Source organism: Zootoca vivipara, chromosome 12, assembly GCF_965207765.1.
Source record: "Zootoca vivipara chromosome 12, rZooViv2.hap1.1, whole genome shotgun sequence".
Classification (NCBI taxonomy): Eukaryota; Metazoa; Chordata; class Lepidosauria; order Squamata; family Lacertidae; genus Zootoca; species Zootoca vivipara.
In genome coordinates this window covers 53,704,662-53,721,954 of record NC_142595.1, presented here as the reverse complement: position 1 = coordinate 53,721,954, position 17,293 = coordinate 53,704,662, and the positions used below count along the sequence as shown (strand labels likewise).

Sequence of the window (17,293 nt, the reverse complement as noted above, 5' to 3'; positions counted from 1 at the left end):
CCCGTCCGAAGGGTTAAAAGCAGCTGACCCGCCTTCCTCCTAGAGAGGACGGGGAAATCCCGGGGGAGGGGGCGGGTCCTCCAGAGCGAAGGCCCCCCCCGCCCGAAAATCCTCTCGGGATCTGCTTGGGAGAGAGAAAGCGCCGAGACGGTGAGAGGGGCGCCTGGCATTCCAAGGGTTAAGAGGAGCGGAGCTGGGTTCCTAGAGCGGACGGGAAGTAGTGGGGAGGGGGCAGATTCTCCGGAGCCCAAGCCCCTCTCCCTCCCGGAAGTGGGGGATCTGCTCGCCTTGGCCGAGGCTGCCTCGCCGGGTGAGTCTCCTCTCTCTTCCCTAGAGGGCGCGGGGGGGGGGGGTGAAGTGGGGCAGAGTTGGCGCCCCCGGCAGAAGCGTCCAGAGGGCGCCCCCTAGTCAAGGGCTCCCCCCCTTTCCTCTCTCCGCCTCCCTGTAGGTGATTCGAGGGAAAGTCTCTCACTCCCCAAGAATCTTCCGGGGGGGGATATATAAAGGTTTTATGAGGGGTCCAGAGGCGAGGAATGGGAGTCTGGTTGGGAACGAGGAGGGGGCAGGCTGCCCCCCATCTGGAAACACCAAGGCCTCAGAGCAGCTCCTTCGTCTTGCTCCTGGGGGAGGCGGGGAGGGGTAACAGGACCCCCCCCTTTCCTTGGGTAAAGCCAGGAGACCCGGCGAGGGGAAGCAGTCCCCCCCCCCCGGAGACCCCTGGAAACTTACTCTTAGGGAGGGGACAAAGGAGGACCCCCCCTCTGCTGGGAGAAGCAGGATCGCTCTCCAAAGAGGAGAACAAACATGGTTCGCGGGTGAGGGGAGCTTTTTCTCCCCCCCCCTTCAACGCCCGCCTTGTACCTCCCCTGTTTGCATAACTTAATAATACCGAAATAGAGACACGCAAGATCGATTCCCAAAAATCCCACTGCAAACACGGTTATGTCCCTGTGGAGATGGCAGGATCGAATCGGTGGCTCATGTCCCTCTTTACAAAGATTGGAGGACCGAGGTTGTTACCCCTCCCGGTTGCGGTCTCCATTCTCTTGGCAGATCAAGATGAACTGGTGACAGCAAAAGTTGCAAGGTTTTTAACCAGGTCAGGTAGAATAAGATCCATCATTTGACTATTGATCCTAACCCCCAAAATGTATTTCATGTCATCAACTTTTTACCTTTATCCTCTGTATACGGCATTTTATTTTATTGCTATGCCTGGTGGCTGATGCAAATAAAGATTGATTCATTCATTCATTCAACACCCACCTTGCCCCGCTCCCTTGTGGCCCCAATTCTCAACTCCTTCCCCGCCACCCTGTACTTCACTGACCACCCAAGCACAGCCCTCGGGGGTCATAGGATTGACATACAACCCCCCCCCTCTGTCTGTGCCCCTGGTGTGGGCATTCTTCACACCCCCAGCTACGGCCCTGGTGTGTGTGCTCAGCTCATGCATGGGGGGACCCCCCAAGTCCAGGGGGAGAGAGGCTCCTGCCCCCTTCCTCTCTGCACAGCCTGGTAGGTGGACCAGGGCACAGGACATCTGTCACTCTTTCCTTCCTTTGCATCCATAGCTTTGGGGAGGGAAGGAAAGGGCCTGAAAATAAACCCCCTCCATACTGAGGAATCCGGGCCATCTACGTTGTAGTTGGAGAGAAAGATTTATATGTAACATACAAAAAAGCGAGACCCATGCAGTAAATTGAGACTGTTGGAAGAGGGGAGGGGACAGAGAAAAGAAAGCACTTCTTAAAGGATGCCATATAGAGGAGGGAGAAAGGCGGGGGTTGGACTGGATGGCCCTTGTGGTCTCTTCCAACTCTATGATTCTATGATTCCTGCGGTGCAGAGTGAAGCCTATGGAACTCCCTGCCCCAGGAGGCAAGGCTGGAACCAGTGCAGGGAGGAGGAGAGGCTCTGCTTGGTTTCCGGTGCCAGGGCTGAGCTGTTGTCTCCCCAGTGATGCTGCTGAATCCCAGTTGCTGGAAGGAAGCACAGGGGGTGGGGTGGGAGAGAGGGGCTCTTGCACCCCAGCCCTACTGGGGGGGCTTCCTATTTAGGCCCCTGGGTTGCCCCTGTGAGAATCATAGGATCATGGATTCGTAGAGTTGGAAAGGAGTCCAAGTCATCTAGTCCAACCCCCTGCAATGCGAGAATCTCTTCTTCCATGAAGGTTTTAAGTGGTGTTTGGATGTTATATTTATACCCCACCCATCTGGCTGGGTTTCCTGAGCCACTGTGGGCGGCTTCCAATATATATACCATATATATAAATCATAATATATCAAACATTAAAAACTTACCTAAACAGGACTGCCTTCAGACTTCTTCTAAAATTTGTGTAGTTCTTTATCTCCTTGACATCTGATGGGAGGGTGTTCCACAGGGCAGGCACCACTACCGAGAAGGCCCTCTGCCTGTTTCCCTGTAACTCCGCTTCTCGCAGTGAGGGAACTGCCAGACTGCCCTCGGTGCTGGACCTCAGTGTCTGGGCAGAACGATGGGGGTAGAGATGGTCCTTCAGGTATACTGGGCCAAGGCCACTTTAGGGCTTTAAAGGTCAGCACCAACACTTTGAATTGTGCTAGGAAATGGACTGTGAGCCAATGAAGATCCTTTAGGACTGGTGTTATAAGGTCCCAGTGGCCACTCCCAGACACCAGTCTAGCTGCCGCATTCTGGATTAGTTGTAGTTTCCAGGACACCTTCAAAGGTAGCCCCACGTAGAGCGCATGGCAGTAGTCCAAGCAGGAGATAACCAGAGCATGCTTCACTCTAATGAGACAGTCTGCAGGCAGGGAGGGTCTCATCCTGTGTACCAGATGGAGCTGGTAGACAGCTGCCCTGGACACAGAATGGACCTGCATCTCCATGGACAGCTGTGAGTCCAAAATGACTCCTAGGCTGCACACCCAATTCTTCAGGGGCACAGTTGCCCCATTCAGGACCCCCAAAAACAGTACTTCTGTCTTGTCAGGATTCAACCTCAATCTGTTAGCCATCCTCCATTCTCCAACTGCCTCCAGAAACTCAGACAGGACCTTCATTGTATTCACTGGCTCTGATTTGAAAGAGAGGTAGAGCTGGGTATCATCCGCATACCGATGAACACCCAGCCCAAACCCGCTGATGATCTCTCCCAGCGACTGTATATAGATGTTAAAAAGCATGGGGGAGAGGATAGAACCCTGAGGCACCCCACAAGTGAGAGCCCAGGGGTCTGAACACTCATCCCCCAACTTGTCTTTGCATCCTTGATGGAACTGTCTCCTCATAAACAAAATCTGTGCCAACATTTTAAAAAACTGCACCAGAGTTTTTGAACTCCCATAGGTAGCTTCCAAATGCGAGAATTATCAGATTCAAGGCATCTCTCTTCATGTCTGTGAATGTGGGTTCAGGCGGAAACAAGTGGGAATGACAGAGGGATCAAACAGTATTTACCTGCCCTTGCCCCAAAGTTGAGCAGAAAGTGTCGTCAGAGCCACCCAACTCCCGTGTTGAATGCGTTACTTATCAGAAATGGCAAAAGTCAAGAGTTGGAGGAAGAAAAGGGGAAGTGGAAGGGTCTGGATATTTTGCTTGTGTTTGCAATGTGCGTCTGGGAAGAAATGAGGAAGGAGACAGATTTAGAATTTGCTTGGGTAGTGTCTGAGCAAGGGAGACCTCTTCTTTTTGTAATCTGCTAATTTGCAAAATGATGTAATCTCACTCTGCACATGCTCTTGGACCAAGAAGTTGTTTGTCAGTCATTATAAAAGGGTCCTCGGAAGAGGAATCGGGGCTCAGCCTTTGAGAATGATCTCGCTGATGCCGGCTGCAGTTTAATAAACCAGACCTTCCTCGGAAAGAACCCTTTTCTGTCTTTATTGACTAGGATAACCGGCTGCAACATTAATAGATAAGCCAAAAAGCACCTTCGTTCCTGTTATTTCATAAAATAACAGCCCTCCCAGCAGATGTCAAGGCAATAAACAACTATTTTACATTTAGAAGACAACTGAAGGCGTTCCCCTGTTTAGGGAAGGTTTTAATGTTTGATGCTGTACTGTTTTTAATATTCGGTTGGAAGCTGCCCAGAGTAGCTGGGGAAACCCAGCCAGATGGGCGGGGTATAAATAAATTATTATTATTATTATTATTATTATTATTATTATTATTATTAAATGAAAATCAACTAAATGAAAATAATAATAATAAATAATCCTGCCTCCTTCGCCTCAGCCTCCAGGCCACCATTCCCCTGCCAAATTCTCGCCACTCTTCACCATCTTGGCCTGGATTCAAGTCCCCTCAGATCCTCCTCCTGGGCTGCCATCATCATCATCACCATCATCATCATTTATTGCATTTATGGACCTCCCCATAACTCTCTCCGGCTGGCTCTGCTCCACTTGACCTCCATCTCTGAAGCGATTTCTGTTTTCTCTCCTTTAGGACAACCAAGTCCTTTCCAAACCAAGAGGAAAGGCTTCTTCTCTGCCTTTTCCCGCCTGGTCTCTGGGAATCCCCCCCCCCAAACTGAATCTGTTTTCTTCCAAGCCTGAGCTTCTCTGACAGGTTTTGGTTTCCTCCATTTTGTCTCCTGACTGAAATTCCCTCAGAGGTTTTTCCCTCCATTTCTGCTTCTGCCCGACTCTCTCCTCTCCCTTCTCCTCACAGAACCATCTTTCCCTCACAAAATAGACAACTTTCTGTAGGAATTCATTCTCCTCATGGGTTATATTTCCTGCCCTGACTCTTCCACCATTTGAGGCAAACCCTCCAACTCTCTAGGACTCCTCTAGATATACAGTGGTGCCTCACTAGACGAATTTAATTCGTTCCACGGGTCTATTCTTATAACGAAAAATTTGTTTAGCGAATCCCATAGGAATGCATTGAATATTTTTTTAAAAAAAATTGCCGATAGGAACGCATTAATTGAATTTCAATGCATTCCTATGGGAAACCGCGATTCGCTAGACGAATTCTTCGTAAAACGAATTTGTCTAGCGAGGCAACCTCCGCTAGAAAAATCCTTTCTTTAAGCGAAAATTTTGTCTTACGGGGCGTTTGTTAAGCGAGGCACCACTGTATTTTCAACCACCACAGGTTGTTTCTTGGGTTTTGTATGAGGGAAACCTTCGACACTTGGAGACTAAGGGAGACGTTGAACGAATAAGAAAGGTTTTAGTTTAAAAACCATTTAAAACAAGTTGCAGTGACAGAAAGAAACTGAGTTTTGCTTTACTTGCTTTAGTTGCTCAGGGGCTTGGCCAGATCAGGATTTGGCCCTCAGAACAAAGAAAAAGGGATCCCACCCCAGGAGTCTGTCTGGAGATGTTGGCGATGCAAAGTGCTAGAAAAGTGCTAGCAGAAATGAAATGTGCCCTGAAATGGGGCTGGGAGGGAGAGCAACTCTTGAGGAGCCCAGGATTAGGACCCTCAATAGAGACTAGTGTCCACACTTGGAACAAATGATTCACTTGTCAATCACCATTCTGATTTTATCCCTGGGCTGAAAACACTGAGAGTCAGGAGCCACCAGGCAAATTCCTCTCACAGAAACCCCTTCATTTGCCTCCACTTTTGGCCTGGTCACTTTCCCCCTAGGAGGGCGAGAGGATTTCTTCTTCTTCCTTCTTCCTTCCTTTCATTCTTGGAGAAAGCTCAGAGTCTGGCCTGTGATGTAGTCATACTCTGGTTCCTAGCAAGTCTCATCCACACTTGCTGAGAGAACCTTTCTATCCTCCTGACAGCAGGTCAATTTTATAACAGAACAATATATTTCCTTTGTAGAATTTGCCAGCATCTCTCGCTCAGATGGACAGAACTTGACAGAGGACCAAGGGGTTCCTTCTGATCTTTTGGAGACTTACTGAGAGTGAAGAAAGCTGCTTGGAGAGGGGAAGGGGCAGAGAAAAGAAAGCGCTTCTTGGTGCGGTGCAGAGTCAAACCTATGGAACTCTCTGCCCCAGGAGGCAAGGCTGGAAGCAGTGCAGGGAGGAGGAGGGGCTCCTGGTGGCTTCATCTGCCGGCCTGAGCTCTTGTCTCCCCAGCGATGCTTCTGAATCCCAGTTGCTGGAAAGAAGCACAGGGGGATGGGCTCTTGTGTCCCAGTCCTGCTGGGGGGCTTCCCACTGAGGTCCCTGTGTGGCCCCTGTGAGAATCATAGGATCATGGAATCATAGAGTTGGAAGGGAGCATAAAAAAGACACCACGCTGAACCATTTCCACATAAATCCCAAGGAGATGCAAAAAAACCGGACAGCTACAAACCCCCAAGGCACATTCATCCCTGGGTGGACACACACATCCCTGGAGATGAAATCTAGCACCCTAGTACTTCTCATAGAATCATAGAGGTGGAAGAGACCACAAGGGCCATGCAGTCCAACCCCCTGCCAAGCAGGAAACACCATCAAAGCATTCTTGACATATGCCTGTCAAGCCTCTGCTTAAAGACCTCCAAAGGAGGAGACTCCACCACATTCCTTGGCAGCAAATTCCACTGTCGAAGAGCTCTTACTGTCAGGAAGTTCTTCCTAATGTTTAGGTGGAATCTTCTTTCTTGTAGCTTGAATCCATTGCTCTGTGTCCGCTTCTCTGGAGCAGCAGAAAACAACCTTTCTTCCTCCTCTATATGATATCCTTTAATATATTTGACCATGGCTATCATATCACCCCTTAACCTTCTCTTCTCCAGGCTAAACATACCCAGCTCCCTAAGCCGTTCCTCATAAGGCATCGTTTCCAGGCCTTTGACCATTTTGGTTGCCCTCCTCTGGACACGTTCCAGCTTGTCAGTATCCTTCTTGAACTGTGGTGCCCAGAACTGGACACAGTACTCCAGGTGAGGTCTGACCAGAGCAGAATACAGTGGTACTATTACTTCCCCTGATCTAGATGCTATACTCCTATTGATGCAGCCCAGAATTGCATTGGCTTTTTAAGCTGCTGCATCACACTGTTGACTCATGTCAAGTTTGTGGTCTACCAAGACTCCTAGATCCTTTTCACATGTACTGCTCTCAAGCCAGGTGTCACCCATCCTATATTTATGCCTTTCATTTTTTTTTGCCCAAGTGTAGTACTTTACATTTCTCCCTGTTAAAATTCATCTTGCAGGTAGGTAGCCGTGTTGGTCTGGGTCGAAGTAAAATAAAAAAATTCCTTCAGTAGCACCTTAAAGACCAACTAAGTTTTTATTTTGGTATGAGCTTTGGTATGAGTTTTTATTTTGGCATGCACACGGAAGCTCATACCAAAATAAAAATTTCATCTTGTTTGCTTTGGCCCAGGTGTCTAATCTGTTAAGGTCATTTTGAAGGGATGTTGTCTTATTCAACATCTTTATAAACGACTTGGATGATGGGCTTGAGGGCATCCTGATCAAGTTTGCAGATGACACCAAATTGGGAAGGGTGGCTAATACCCCAGAGGACAGGATCACATTTTTTCTTAAAGAAAGCTCAGACTCATCTCCGCTTACTCAGGGAACAACCTTCTTCTCCTTCCCGTGTATCAGTTTTAGAACAGAACAATGTCTTTGTTTGTAGAATTTGCCAGCACCTCTCGTTCAGACGGACAGAACTTAGAAGAGGACCAAGGGGTTCCTTCGGATCTTTTGTGGACTTCCTGAGAGTGAAGATGGATGAGCAAGACTCAACTGCCCCTGGAGCAAGAAGAGGCCAGGGCATTGATAATGGGAGCACTGGGGGATTCTGGGAAAGCTCTGGGCAGAAGAGCCTGGGAGAGGAGGACACCCTTCGCTCAGAGGTCCAGAGCCACCAGTTCAGGCAGTTCTGCTTCCAGGAGGCCAAAGGACCCCGTGAGGTTTGCAGCCGACTCCACCACTTTTGCCACCAGTGGCTGAAGCCAGAAAGGTACACAAAAGCTGAGATGCTGGACCTGGTGATCTTGGAGCAGTTCTTGGCTGTCCTTCCACTGGAGATGGAGAGCTGGGTGAGGGAATGCGGAGCAGAAACCAGTTCTCAGGCAGTGGCCCTGGCTGAAGGTTTTCTCCTGAGTCAGGCAGAGGAGAGGAATCAGATGGAGAAGCAGGTGAGAGAGACTTTCCTCTGGATACTCCCAAAGGGCTCCAAACAAGAGGGAGAACATCCCCAAATGCTAAAAAAAATGGGCCATCCTTTTTCAGAAAGGAATGAGATCAAATATCCCTATAATTTTGCCTCTGCCATTCCTTTTCGAATAGTTCTTTTTATTTCTTTTGAATCCTTGTTGCTCTTTCAGGGAAAGGATCTGTGTGCAGAAACGGGTCCTGATTCCTCTGAGGCAGAGAGGACTTCGCTGGACACCAGAGAGAGGCCGCTGGGTAAGGAGGAAGGAGTTTTTCCTCTGTGTGGTCACATCCTGTTATTCTCAAAATAATCTGTGGGTTCTTTCAGTATTTTGGGGAAGACACTTGAGGCCAAGAGCCCAACGGAGAGGAGATGTATTTAGACATAATTAAAATATAAAATGAGGACAAACTCCCAAATGCACCTCTGAGAGAAGCATCATGCACTCCTGTCTCCTCACTTCCCTTTGTCTCTCGCAGGTGAAAGAAGGATGCTGGCAAGACCTCCTCATCCATCTCTTCATCATCCTGGTGGAGGGGAAGCAGCGGCTGAGGAACCGGATCAGGTAGGGGGAAGGAGCCTTGGGGGGAGAGAGGCTGAGGGGTGGGGGAGACAGGGCATTTCTGGGGGCAAATGAATCTCTCTTCTGCTCTTTTTTCTTCTGTGAAATCTGGAAAACTGGCATGGTTGCACAGACAGAATGATTTGAAGAAATCAACGTGCAGCTCCACCCATTTTCATTAAAATTCATACCCATCATTAAAAAATAGTATGAAAGAATCCCAAAACATTAAATTATGCATCCACAGTCAAAATGTGCAGCAGACAAATCCAATTAATACAACACAGGCAGAAAGAGCAATGTGCAGTAAATAATCTTTATGTTGTGTAAGAGAAGGACCTTTTTTCTTTTAGGGTCCAGTTTGTTTTGAAGATGTCGCTGTTTGTTTCACGGCTGAGGAGTGGGCGTTGCTGGATCCTGCCCAGAGAGCTCTGCATCAGGAAGTCATGGAGGAGACTTGTAGGATCATGAACTCTCCCGGTAAGATAAAAAAATTCCTTCAGTAGCACCTTAAAGACCAACTAAGTTTTTATTTTGGTATGAGCTTTCGTGTGCATGCACACTTCTTCAGATACAGTGAAATGGAAGTTTCCAGGCACTTCAGATACAGTGAAACTTCCATTTCACTGTATCTGAAGAAGTGTGCATGCACACGAAAGCTCATACCAAAATAAAAACTTAGTTGGTCTTTAAGGTGCTACTGAAGGAATTTTTTTATTTTACTTCGATCCAGACCAACACGGCTACCTACCTGTCTCCCGGTAAGGTTCCCTGTTTGGTCATAGTACTTGTTTTGAAATTCAATCAATATTTTTCTGTCACAAACCTCTCAGATTTTGATGGATCTCAACATTGCCACCTAGAGTGTCAGGAGATGTGTGTTTACCTGAATTCATGATATGGTTTATCTCTATACTGTATAATATTGACATAACTCTAATAGGACACCAGAGCCGCCATGGTGTCCTGACGGAAGCCTTATTCCCACATCCTGAAAGGCATTCAGGAATATCCTGAGTTCACACACATCAGACATTATTAACACATGCAAATATAGGGTTGCTCAGTGCAGGATTCTCAGCTCCCCAGTGGGATCCACCCACCCCATGTCAAGGGGATTTAAAGGCAGGTTGGAGACAGAGATTTCTAGGTTCAGAGCATTGCTCACGATCACAAGTCTTTCGCCTTTTTGTTAATGGAAACAGGATGACCAAAGATGGGCAAGGTGAGAAAGAGGCAGGAAGATCTCGAAGGAATTAGGGAAATGGTAGGAATCACTGTCCCCTCTCCTACTGTCGGCTGGACTGAGGAGAAATGGTGGGGGCTGCCCCCTTCTCCTGAACCTTCCCATGGGCAGGAGGGCAGTGTAGATTTAGAACCGTGGTTTGCAGATGGTCATAGTTCAGAGGCTGCAGAGGGGAGAAGCTGGGAAATAGTGGAAGAGGAACAGCAGGAAGAAGAAACACCAGAGGAGGGACAGCTGACAGACTCAGTGTCTTTGGAGAGCATTCTTGTCCCCCTTCTCCCAGGACCAGGCGAGCATTGAGGGTAGGAGAACAAGCATTGGTTTGCAAGCATTGAGTATTGTATTGTCTTTATCTCTTGTAGAAAGTATTTCCCACTTTTGTAAAGAATTCTTTCTCATTCCTTATTAACTTGTTAGATATATCCAATTTCTTCCCTTCCCTTATTTTCCTCTGATATGCACTTTGCTGAGTAAAATAGCCTCTTAAAACTGCCTTGCTTGCGTCCCAAACACCTTGGTTGCAATTAAGTTCAAAGTAATCTTTAATATTTTTCTTGCCTTTCTCTATCATATCTTTATAATTCAGTATGTCTTAACTTAGTCTCTAACTTTTATGTGTTAAGTTTTCTCCTTGGAATATAACTAGCATGAATTGTGGTCTGAGAGTGATTTAATGCTCCTTTTCAACACAAGACCTCTGTGTTGTCTTTTTTCCACAGCTCAATTTCCTTTCATCCTTATAGCTGATATCCTTCAAGTTAGATTACATTCCAAATCCTCTGTCTTTATTTCTTTTCCCTGTTATTTTATAAAAAGTGGAGGGTGGGGGGTTGGCTCTATATTTCCATCATAGTCCATTCAAACACTAGAGCTTCCCCCCTTCCCTTCTTCCTTTCAAATCACATGGACTCTCTGTTGTTGTATTTTAATCTTCGTGTTACTCCAATTTATTCCATCCTCACTCATGTATATGTATATGTATTTAAACTTGCATTCCGGAGAGGGTTGCCGAATTGTAAAAGTAAAGAAAGAAACTCAAAGTAAACAGCCATGGGATTCTCTCCCCCCCATCTCTCACACAGAATGAAATCTTATCTCAGCTCAAACCTTAAATCCATGCAGCTGAATGTACCACAGATTGTAGTTGCATCTCCTCCAGCACATGCCTTTACTTTAATTGTCAATTAACTTCCAATTCGTAGGATGACCTCTGCATCCAGAAACGGAGTCGGGGTGTGGGTGGTTTGCAGCAGACCCAGTGCTCCAGCCCCCAGTGCCTTGGCTGTTCTTGCATTTCATGGGGAAGTATGTGCCAGACGACAGGGCCCGTTCCTCCTCTGCCCTGAGAGGAATCCAGAGAATGCTTTAACCGACACCATTCTCTTTATCTGCATCTCCCTGTCATGTCAAAGGAGTCGTCCATTCCTGGTGCTGACGGGAAATAAACTGAATGCAGTTAAGAATCAATAGGAATGTTTACTGGGGTGGATGTACCATCTCCCGTCTTCAGTCACAGAAAAGACAGGGAGAATGTCACCTTCTTGACATTAGACATCTCTGATCTGGGATCTGGCAGAATGGGAGTTAACACCAGGAGATCTCCCAGTATCAAAGGGGCTCTTCCATGGAAGTTGGAGCAACCTTGTTTTCTGCTGCTGCTCTGGAGAGGAGGACCCAAGCCCAGTGGCTTCAGCTGCCTCCCTCTTTCACTTCTGCTTGACTGCCCCCCCACCCCAATCCAGCCTGCTCCTCTTGGTTGTAGTCAGTCATGTCCAGGACATTGTATGATCAGGAAAACAAAATCCATCCCAGAAAAGAGCCAGACTTTTCAAAACTCAGGTTGCCGTAAAGATGTCTGTGGATGGCAGTCAAGAAGGCAGTGAAACTTTTATTAAGATTTCCCATCTAACCCCTTTCAGTTCTTCCTCTCTCACAAGCGCTAATGAGCATTGTTCAATAATTGGGGGCTTCATATAATCCTGATGCTCTAATCCACCTCTCTCTTTGTTTCAGGTGGTGATGAATTGGAAATGAAGAACAAAGGAAACCATGAGAAAATCCACACAGTGCAGAAGCCATATCAGTCTTTGGAATGTGAAGATAACTTCCCTAACAGCTCTGATTCCATGTCTTATCAAAATCCCATTGGGAATAAACCCTATCAGTGCTTGGCTTGTGGAAAGAGCTTCAGTAGAAAGGACAATCTCACTTGCCATCAAAGAATTCATACAGGGCAGAAACCATACCAGTGCTTGGATTGTGGAAAGAGCTTCAGTAGAAAGGACAATCTCACTTGCCATCAAAGAATTCATACAGGGTTGAAACCATATCAGTGCTTGGATTGTGGAAAGAGCTTCAGTCAGGGCTCCTCTCTCACTTCCCATCAAACAATTCATACAGGGCAGAAACCCTATCAGTGCTTGCATTGTGGAAAGAGCTTCGACAGGAAGGACCGTCTCACTTCCCATCAAAGAATTCATACAGGAGAGAAACCCTATCAGTGCTTGAAATGTGAAAAGAGCTTCAGTTGCAGCTCCTATCTCACTTCCCATCAAACAATTCATACAGGGCAGAAACCCTATCAGTGCTTGCAATGTGCAAAGAGCTTCGACAGGAAGGACCGTCTCACTTCCCATCAAAGAACTCATACAGGAGAGAAGCCCTATCAATGCTTGAAATGTGGAAAGAGCTTCAGTTCCAGCTCCAGTCTCACTTCCCATCTAATAATCCATACAAGGCAGAAACCCTATCAGTGTTTAGAATGTGGAAACAGCTTCAGTCGGAATATTGATCTCACTTCCCATCAAAGAATTCATACAGGGGAGAAACCATATCAGTGTTCGGAATGTGGAAAGAGCTTCAGTTGGAAGATATATTTGTCTTACCATCAAAGAATTCATAGAGGGGAGAAACCCTAAGAATGCTTGGAATGTGGAAAGAGCTTCACCCACAAGAAAACTCTCTATTCCCACAGAATAATTCATACAGGGCAGAAACTTAGAATGCATGATGGGCATTACTGCAAGGAAAGCGCTCCTGTGGCATCAGAGAATTCTCAATGGGGGGGGAACTATTTCAATGCCAAGAGTATGGAAAAAGCTTCACCTTGAAGCAAACACTCACTTCCCATCAAAGAATTCATATGATGGAGAAACCCGGACAGTGCTTGAAATGTAGAAAGAGCTTCACCTGGAATAAAAGTTTCACTTCCCATCAAATAACTTGCAACGGGGAATATAATAGAATTATAGATTCTAGTGTTGGAGGGGATGCAGAGGGTCATCTAATCCAACTCCCTGGCAGTGTTGTGAGGTAGTGCCTGGTCCTCAAGGTCGCTCAGTGATCTTCATGGCTAAGAAGGGATTTTAGTAGGAGTAGTAGGAGAGTAGTTGTTGCCTCTAACAAAGGAATTAATGTAATAATAGTAAGTACAGTATTAGAATAGATTGAAGGTAATGTTAGCTGCTAGGGAGGGGGATGGCCAGTTTGGGATGCTGGGGGTGATTCATGATTGGTGGAGAATTTGAAAGAATGACCTTAGACTGATTTAACATTCAATTTCCTTTTAAATGCAGTTATGGGAGGTGGGTTATTTGTTTGCTTCATTTTTTCTGGTTTTTATTCTGTATTCTGTGTTTTATTTTGTATTTTAATGCTGGAAACCGTCCTGAGATTTTCAGTTGAAAGCAGTATAGCAGATTAATAGATCGTATAAAAGAAAGTAATCATAAACAAGAAATGAAACATCAAAAAATACACAACCAAACCCAGCAATTTCCACACAAATCACAGCAACGACTAAAAACAGATACAAACTACCCCAGCTGCACATCCAGTGGTCAGATGGGAAAAGGCCTGCAAGGCAGGGAGCAGGTCTTCCAGGACTCAAAGCAGCCAAGATGGTCTCTGGCCTCTTCAGGAGAGACCCTTGGAGGTTGGAGAGCGAGAGGGAATTGTCAACCAGGGTTGGTTGGATCGGGAGGAGAAGAGAGGAACAGCATAAGAATGGCTATTGTTACAGTAGTAATAAAGAAACAAAAAAAGGAACAGGAACACTTGAAATTATATGTACACAAACTTAGCCTCAACTTGTTTATTTCTAATAAATCAGTTGTATTCCACCAAATGCCTCATTCTTTGCTACGTTTTTTTCTTTTTTTAAATCGAACTGCTGTTAAGCAATGGCTGAATCTGCAAAGTAACTGCTAGGCCGGTGATGGCGAACCTATGACACGCGTGTCAGCACTGACACGCGGTAGCCATTTCAGTGACACGCGGCACGTGGCGGGATCTTCGACCTTACACTTCTACATCACTATTATTACCCCCATCTCCCACTTTTAATACATAGACTCCCCCCTTCATTTTATACACCAAATCCCCCCTACTCATCTCCTCCTTATCATCCTCACCTACCCCACTTCTCACCCCCCCACTCCCACTTTTGTCACTGTTGTTTGACTGCTGGTTGTCCTGCCTTTAAATTGAAACCTGCTTGTCTGACTGTTTTTGAGAGGGGAGCCTTTTCCCTCCCCCTTCCCCACCCCCTTTTTCTTTAAAGTAATAATAATAATTAAAATACTGCGGTTGAAGGCTGGGTGGAACAAAGCCGGGAAGCTGTTAAAAATCTGGGAGACTGAAGCAGGAGACCACGGTGGGCGCAAAAAACAAAACAAAACTGCAAGGGGAAGAGGGGGTCAACCCCAATGCATTTTAAACCTCCTCTCGAGTGGGAGTGAGGGGAGAGGTGGGCTGAAGAGGGCCACGAGGAGGCACAGGCCCAACCCAAGCCCACCTCCCCAGCGGCAGACCTATTGGAGTATGGCCTGAGGAAAGACCTCTGGGTTTTGCCTTATTTTCCCCCCTTTTTAAATATTTTTTTTTAAAAAAATTAAAAATAAGTTAAATAATTAGTTTTTGGTTTATTAAATACAGTTATATATTACAATTATACATTTTTGTTATTTAAACTATAAATATTGTGAAATTATGGGGTTTTTTTCTCGACACACCACCCAAGTTATGCTCGGTTTTTTGGCGAATTTTGACACACCAAGCTCAAAAGGTTGCCCATCACTGTGCTAGGCTAAGCTGGCTATTCTTTGCTACCTTCGGGGTGAAGTGTTCAGGGAAGAGTTCTCTGTTTGGGGTGTTTGGTGAAGGGCCCAGCTCACAGCTGTGGGAAGGTGACACAGGGGTGGGAGGGCAGTGCCAGAGCCCCTTTGAGCAAAGGGGGGGGTGGCACAACATGGCGGGGGGAGGGAACTAGACCTCTGCACCAAACCTAGCCAACCTAGCAGGGTCAAAAGCACACCAGTGCAAGTAAATAGGTACCATTGTGGCGGGAAGGTAAAGGGCATTTCCGTGCGCTCTGGCTTCCATCATGGTCCTCCATGCACCAGAAGTGGTTTAGTCATGCTGGCCTGGAAAGCCGTCTGTGGACAAATGCCTGCTCTGCATGGCACATTCTCTGCATGGCACATTCTGAAGCGCTTCATAGAAACTAACCCGGCTCTCTGACACCCCCATAATATGACCAAGACTACAAAGATCACTGGAAGAGCACCTGCTGGGCATGTGGAAGGGTCCAAGCTTCACCCCCCCCCCAGTGGCATCTCAGGGTTGGGCTGGGAACATTTCCCGTCTGGCCCCCTGGAGGGTCAAGGCTGCCAGTCAGTGCTGGCAACCCATAGCAGCTTCTTCCTCTTGTCTCCTGCTTCCCTCCTGAGCATAATTGAGCACCCCCTGCCTCAGCAGCAGCACCACCCCACCCTCCATCTCTTGCTGCAGGTTGCATGTCCCCCTGTCAGGGAACCACCAGGGGGCAGCGTACAGCCTGGTGGGTTGGAGCGAGGGCTCTTGGACGCTGCCAGGTGCTAGACTTCTGTGGACGCTGCCTAGAATAGCATTCACTTTTTTCCCCAGCTCCATCACAATGTGAACTCATGTTGAGCTTGTGGTCCACCAAGACCCCTAGATCTTTTTCACATGCACTGCTAGCAAGCCAAGTGCCCCCATCCTATATTTGAGCATCTGGTTCTTCCTGCCTAAGTGCAGAACCTGATAATGGTCCCAATGGAAATTCATTTTGTTAGCTTGCCCCCAGTTTTCCAATCTGTAATGGTAATCTTTAATCCTGATTCTGTTTTCTGTGCCATTACTTGCCCCTCCCACTTTGGTGTCATCTGAAAATTATCATAGGTATGAGCTTTCGTGTGAATGCACACTTTTCCAGATACAGTACCTGAAGAAAGCTCATACCTATGATGAACTTAGTTGGTCTCTAAGGTGCTACTGGAAGGATTGTTTTATTATCAGACCAACACAGCTACCTACCTGGATTTGAAAATTGGATGAGGATCCCCTCAATTCCTCCATCCAAGACGTTTATGGACAGATTGAGCAACAACAGGCCCAGGACAGAGCCCTGCAGCCCCCCAGTGGTCACAAATCTATGGTGCAACCTCATGTGGGGTACAGTCTCCTCTCCTCAGGAAGGAGCACATTTGTGGAGTTGGAAAAGGTTCAGAAAAGAGCTGCCAAAATGACCAAGGGGGTGTCAGACTTTCCTATGAAGAAAGGTTGCAGAGTTGGGGGCTCTTTAGAGATAGCCAAGTGAGAGGCATCTTGATGGGAATTTCTAACACGAGTTTTTCTCCCCCTCTGTTAACACGGGAACTCAAAGACACCCATTGAAAGTGAATGTTGGAAGATTCAGGACAGAAACACTTTCTGCAGTGCACTTCAACTGTGGAACTCCCTGCCGCAGGACTCGAGGCAGGGATGGACACCAGAGAGGGGGGAGCAGGTTAAAAGAGATGGGGCTGGGTTCCCAGAGAGGAGAGGAAATAAAGGCGGTGGGATGGGGGCGGTGGGGGGCGCGAGAGGAACTCCCGCTCCAAAGCCCCTCCCTCCCCTCGCCTGCCTACAAAAGGAGGAGGGAGGGGGGGGGCCTTTGCACGTGCTGCATCCCTGGCGCCTCCGGGAATCCGGTGAGTCTCTGCTCATCTTGCAAAGGGTGCATTGGGGAGAAGGGGGTGTCCCTGGGATGCAGGGAGGGTGCAGGGGGGACCCCCAAGTCAAGGAGCAGAGCCTCCTGCCCCCCCCTCCTCTCTGCAAAGCCCGGTAGCGGGCGAGGTCACAGGAGCTCTGCAACTCCGTTTGGGAAGGGAGGCGTCTTTGGGGAGGGAAGAAAAAGGCCTGAAAATGCCCACCCACCCCCCAGACTGAGGAATCAGTCCCATTTACTGATAGAGGTTGTAGGGGGACGGAAATATTTGGACATAAAGCATACTGAAGAAATAAAAAGGAAAGCCTGACTGTTAGAAGAGGGGAGGGGAAAGAGAAGAGAAAGTGCTTCTTCCTGCGGTGCAGAGTCAAGCCTATGGAACTCCCTGCCCCAGGATGCAGGGCTGGGACCAG

The 17,293-nt window shown here is 47.4% G+C and overlaps 1 protein-coding gene across 3 annotated transcripts; it reads left to right on the top strand.

The window, feature by feature from the left end:
- The first annotated feature begins 192 nt into the window (after positions 1-192).
- Positions 193-13,997, top strand: LOC132593076 (zinc finger protein 213-like). 3 transcript variants are annotated; one of them, XM_088655992.1, is made up of 6 exons: positions 193-310; positions 7,542-8,046; positions 8,236-8,317; positions 8,543-8,628; positions 8,979-9,105; positions 11,885-13,997. In XM_088655992.1, exons 2-6 carry the CDS (start codon positions 7,633-7,635, stop codon positions 12,787-12,789), a joined length of 1,614 nt encoding a protein of 537 aa, XP_088512118.1. In that variant the 5' UTR covers positions 193-310; positions 7,542-7,632; the 3' UTR covers positions 12,790-13,997. The 3 variants fall into 3 exon arrangements, with proteins under 3 accessions (XP_088512118.1, XP_060137995.2, XP_088512119.1); XM_060282012.2 differs by lacking the exon at positions 193-310 and adding an exon at positions 416-1,099; XM_088655993.1 differs by lacking the exon at positions 193-310 and adding an exon at positions 6,694-6,835.
- The last annotated feature ends 3,296 nt before the right edge of the window (positions 13,998-17,293 follow it).

Excerpts from the sequence above, each read along its gene's own strand:
- LOC132593076 (XM_060282012.2), top strand. The coding sequence starts at position 957 with ATGGCAGGATCGAATCGGTGGCTCATGTCCCTCTTTACAAAGATTGGA. Across the intron at positions 1,100-7,541 it reads GTTGCAAGGTTTTTAACCAG|AATTTGCCAGCACCTCTCGT; the intron begins GTCAGGTAGAAT and ends CTTTGTTTGTAG. Across the intron at positions 8,629-8,978 it reads CGGCTGAGGAACCGGATCAG|GGTCCAGTTTGTTTTGAAGA; the intron begins GTAGGGGGAAGG and ends TTTTTCTTTTAG.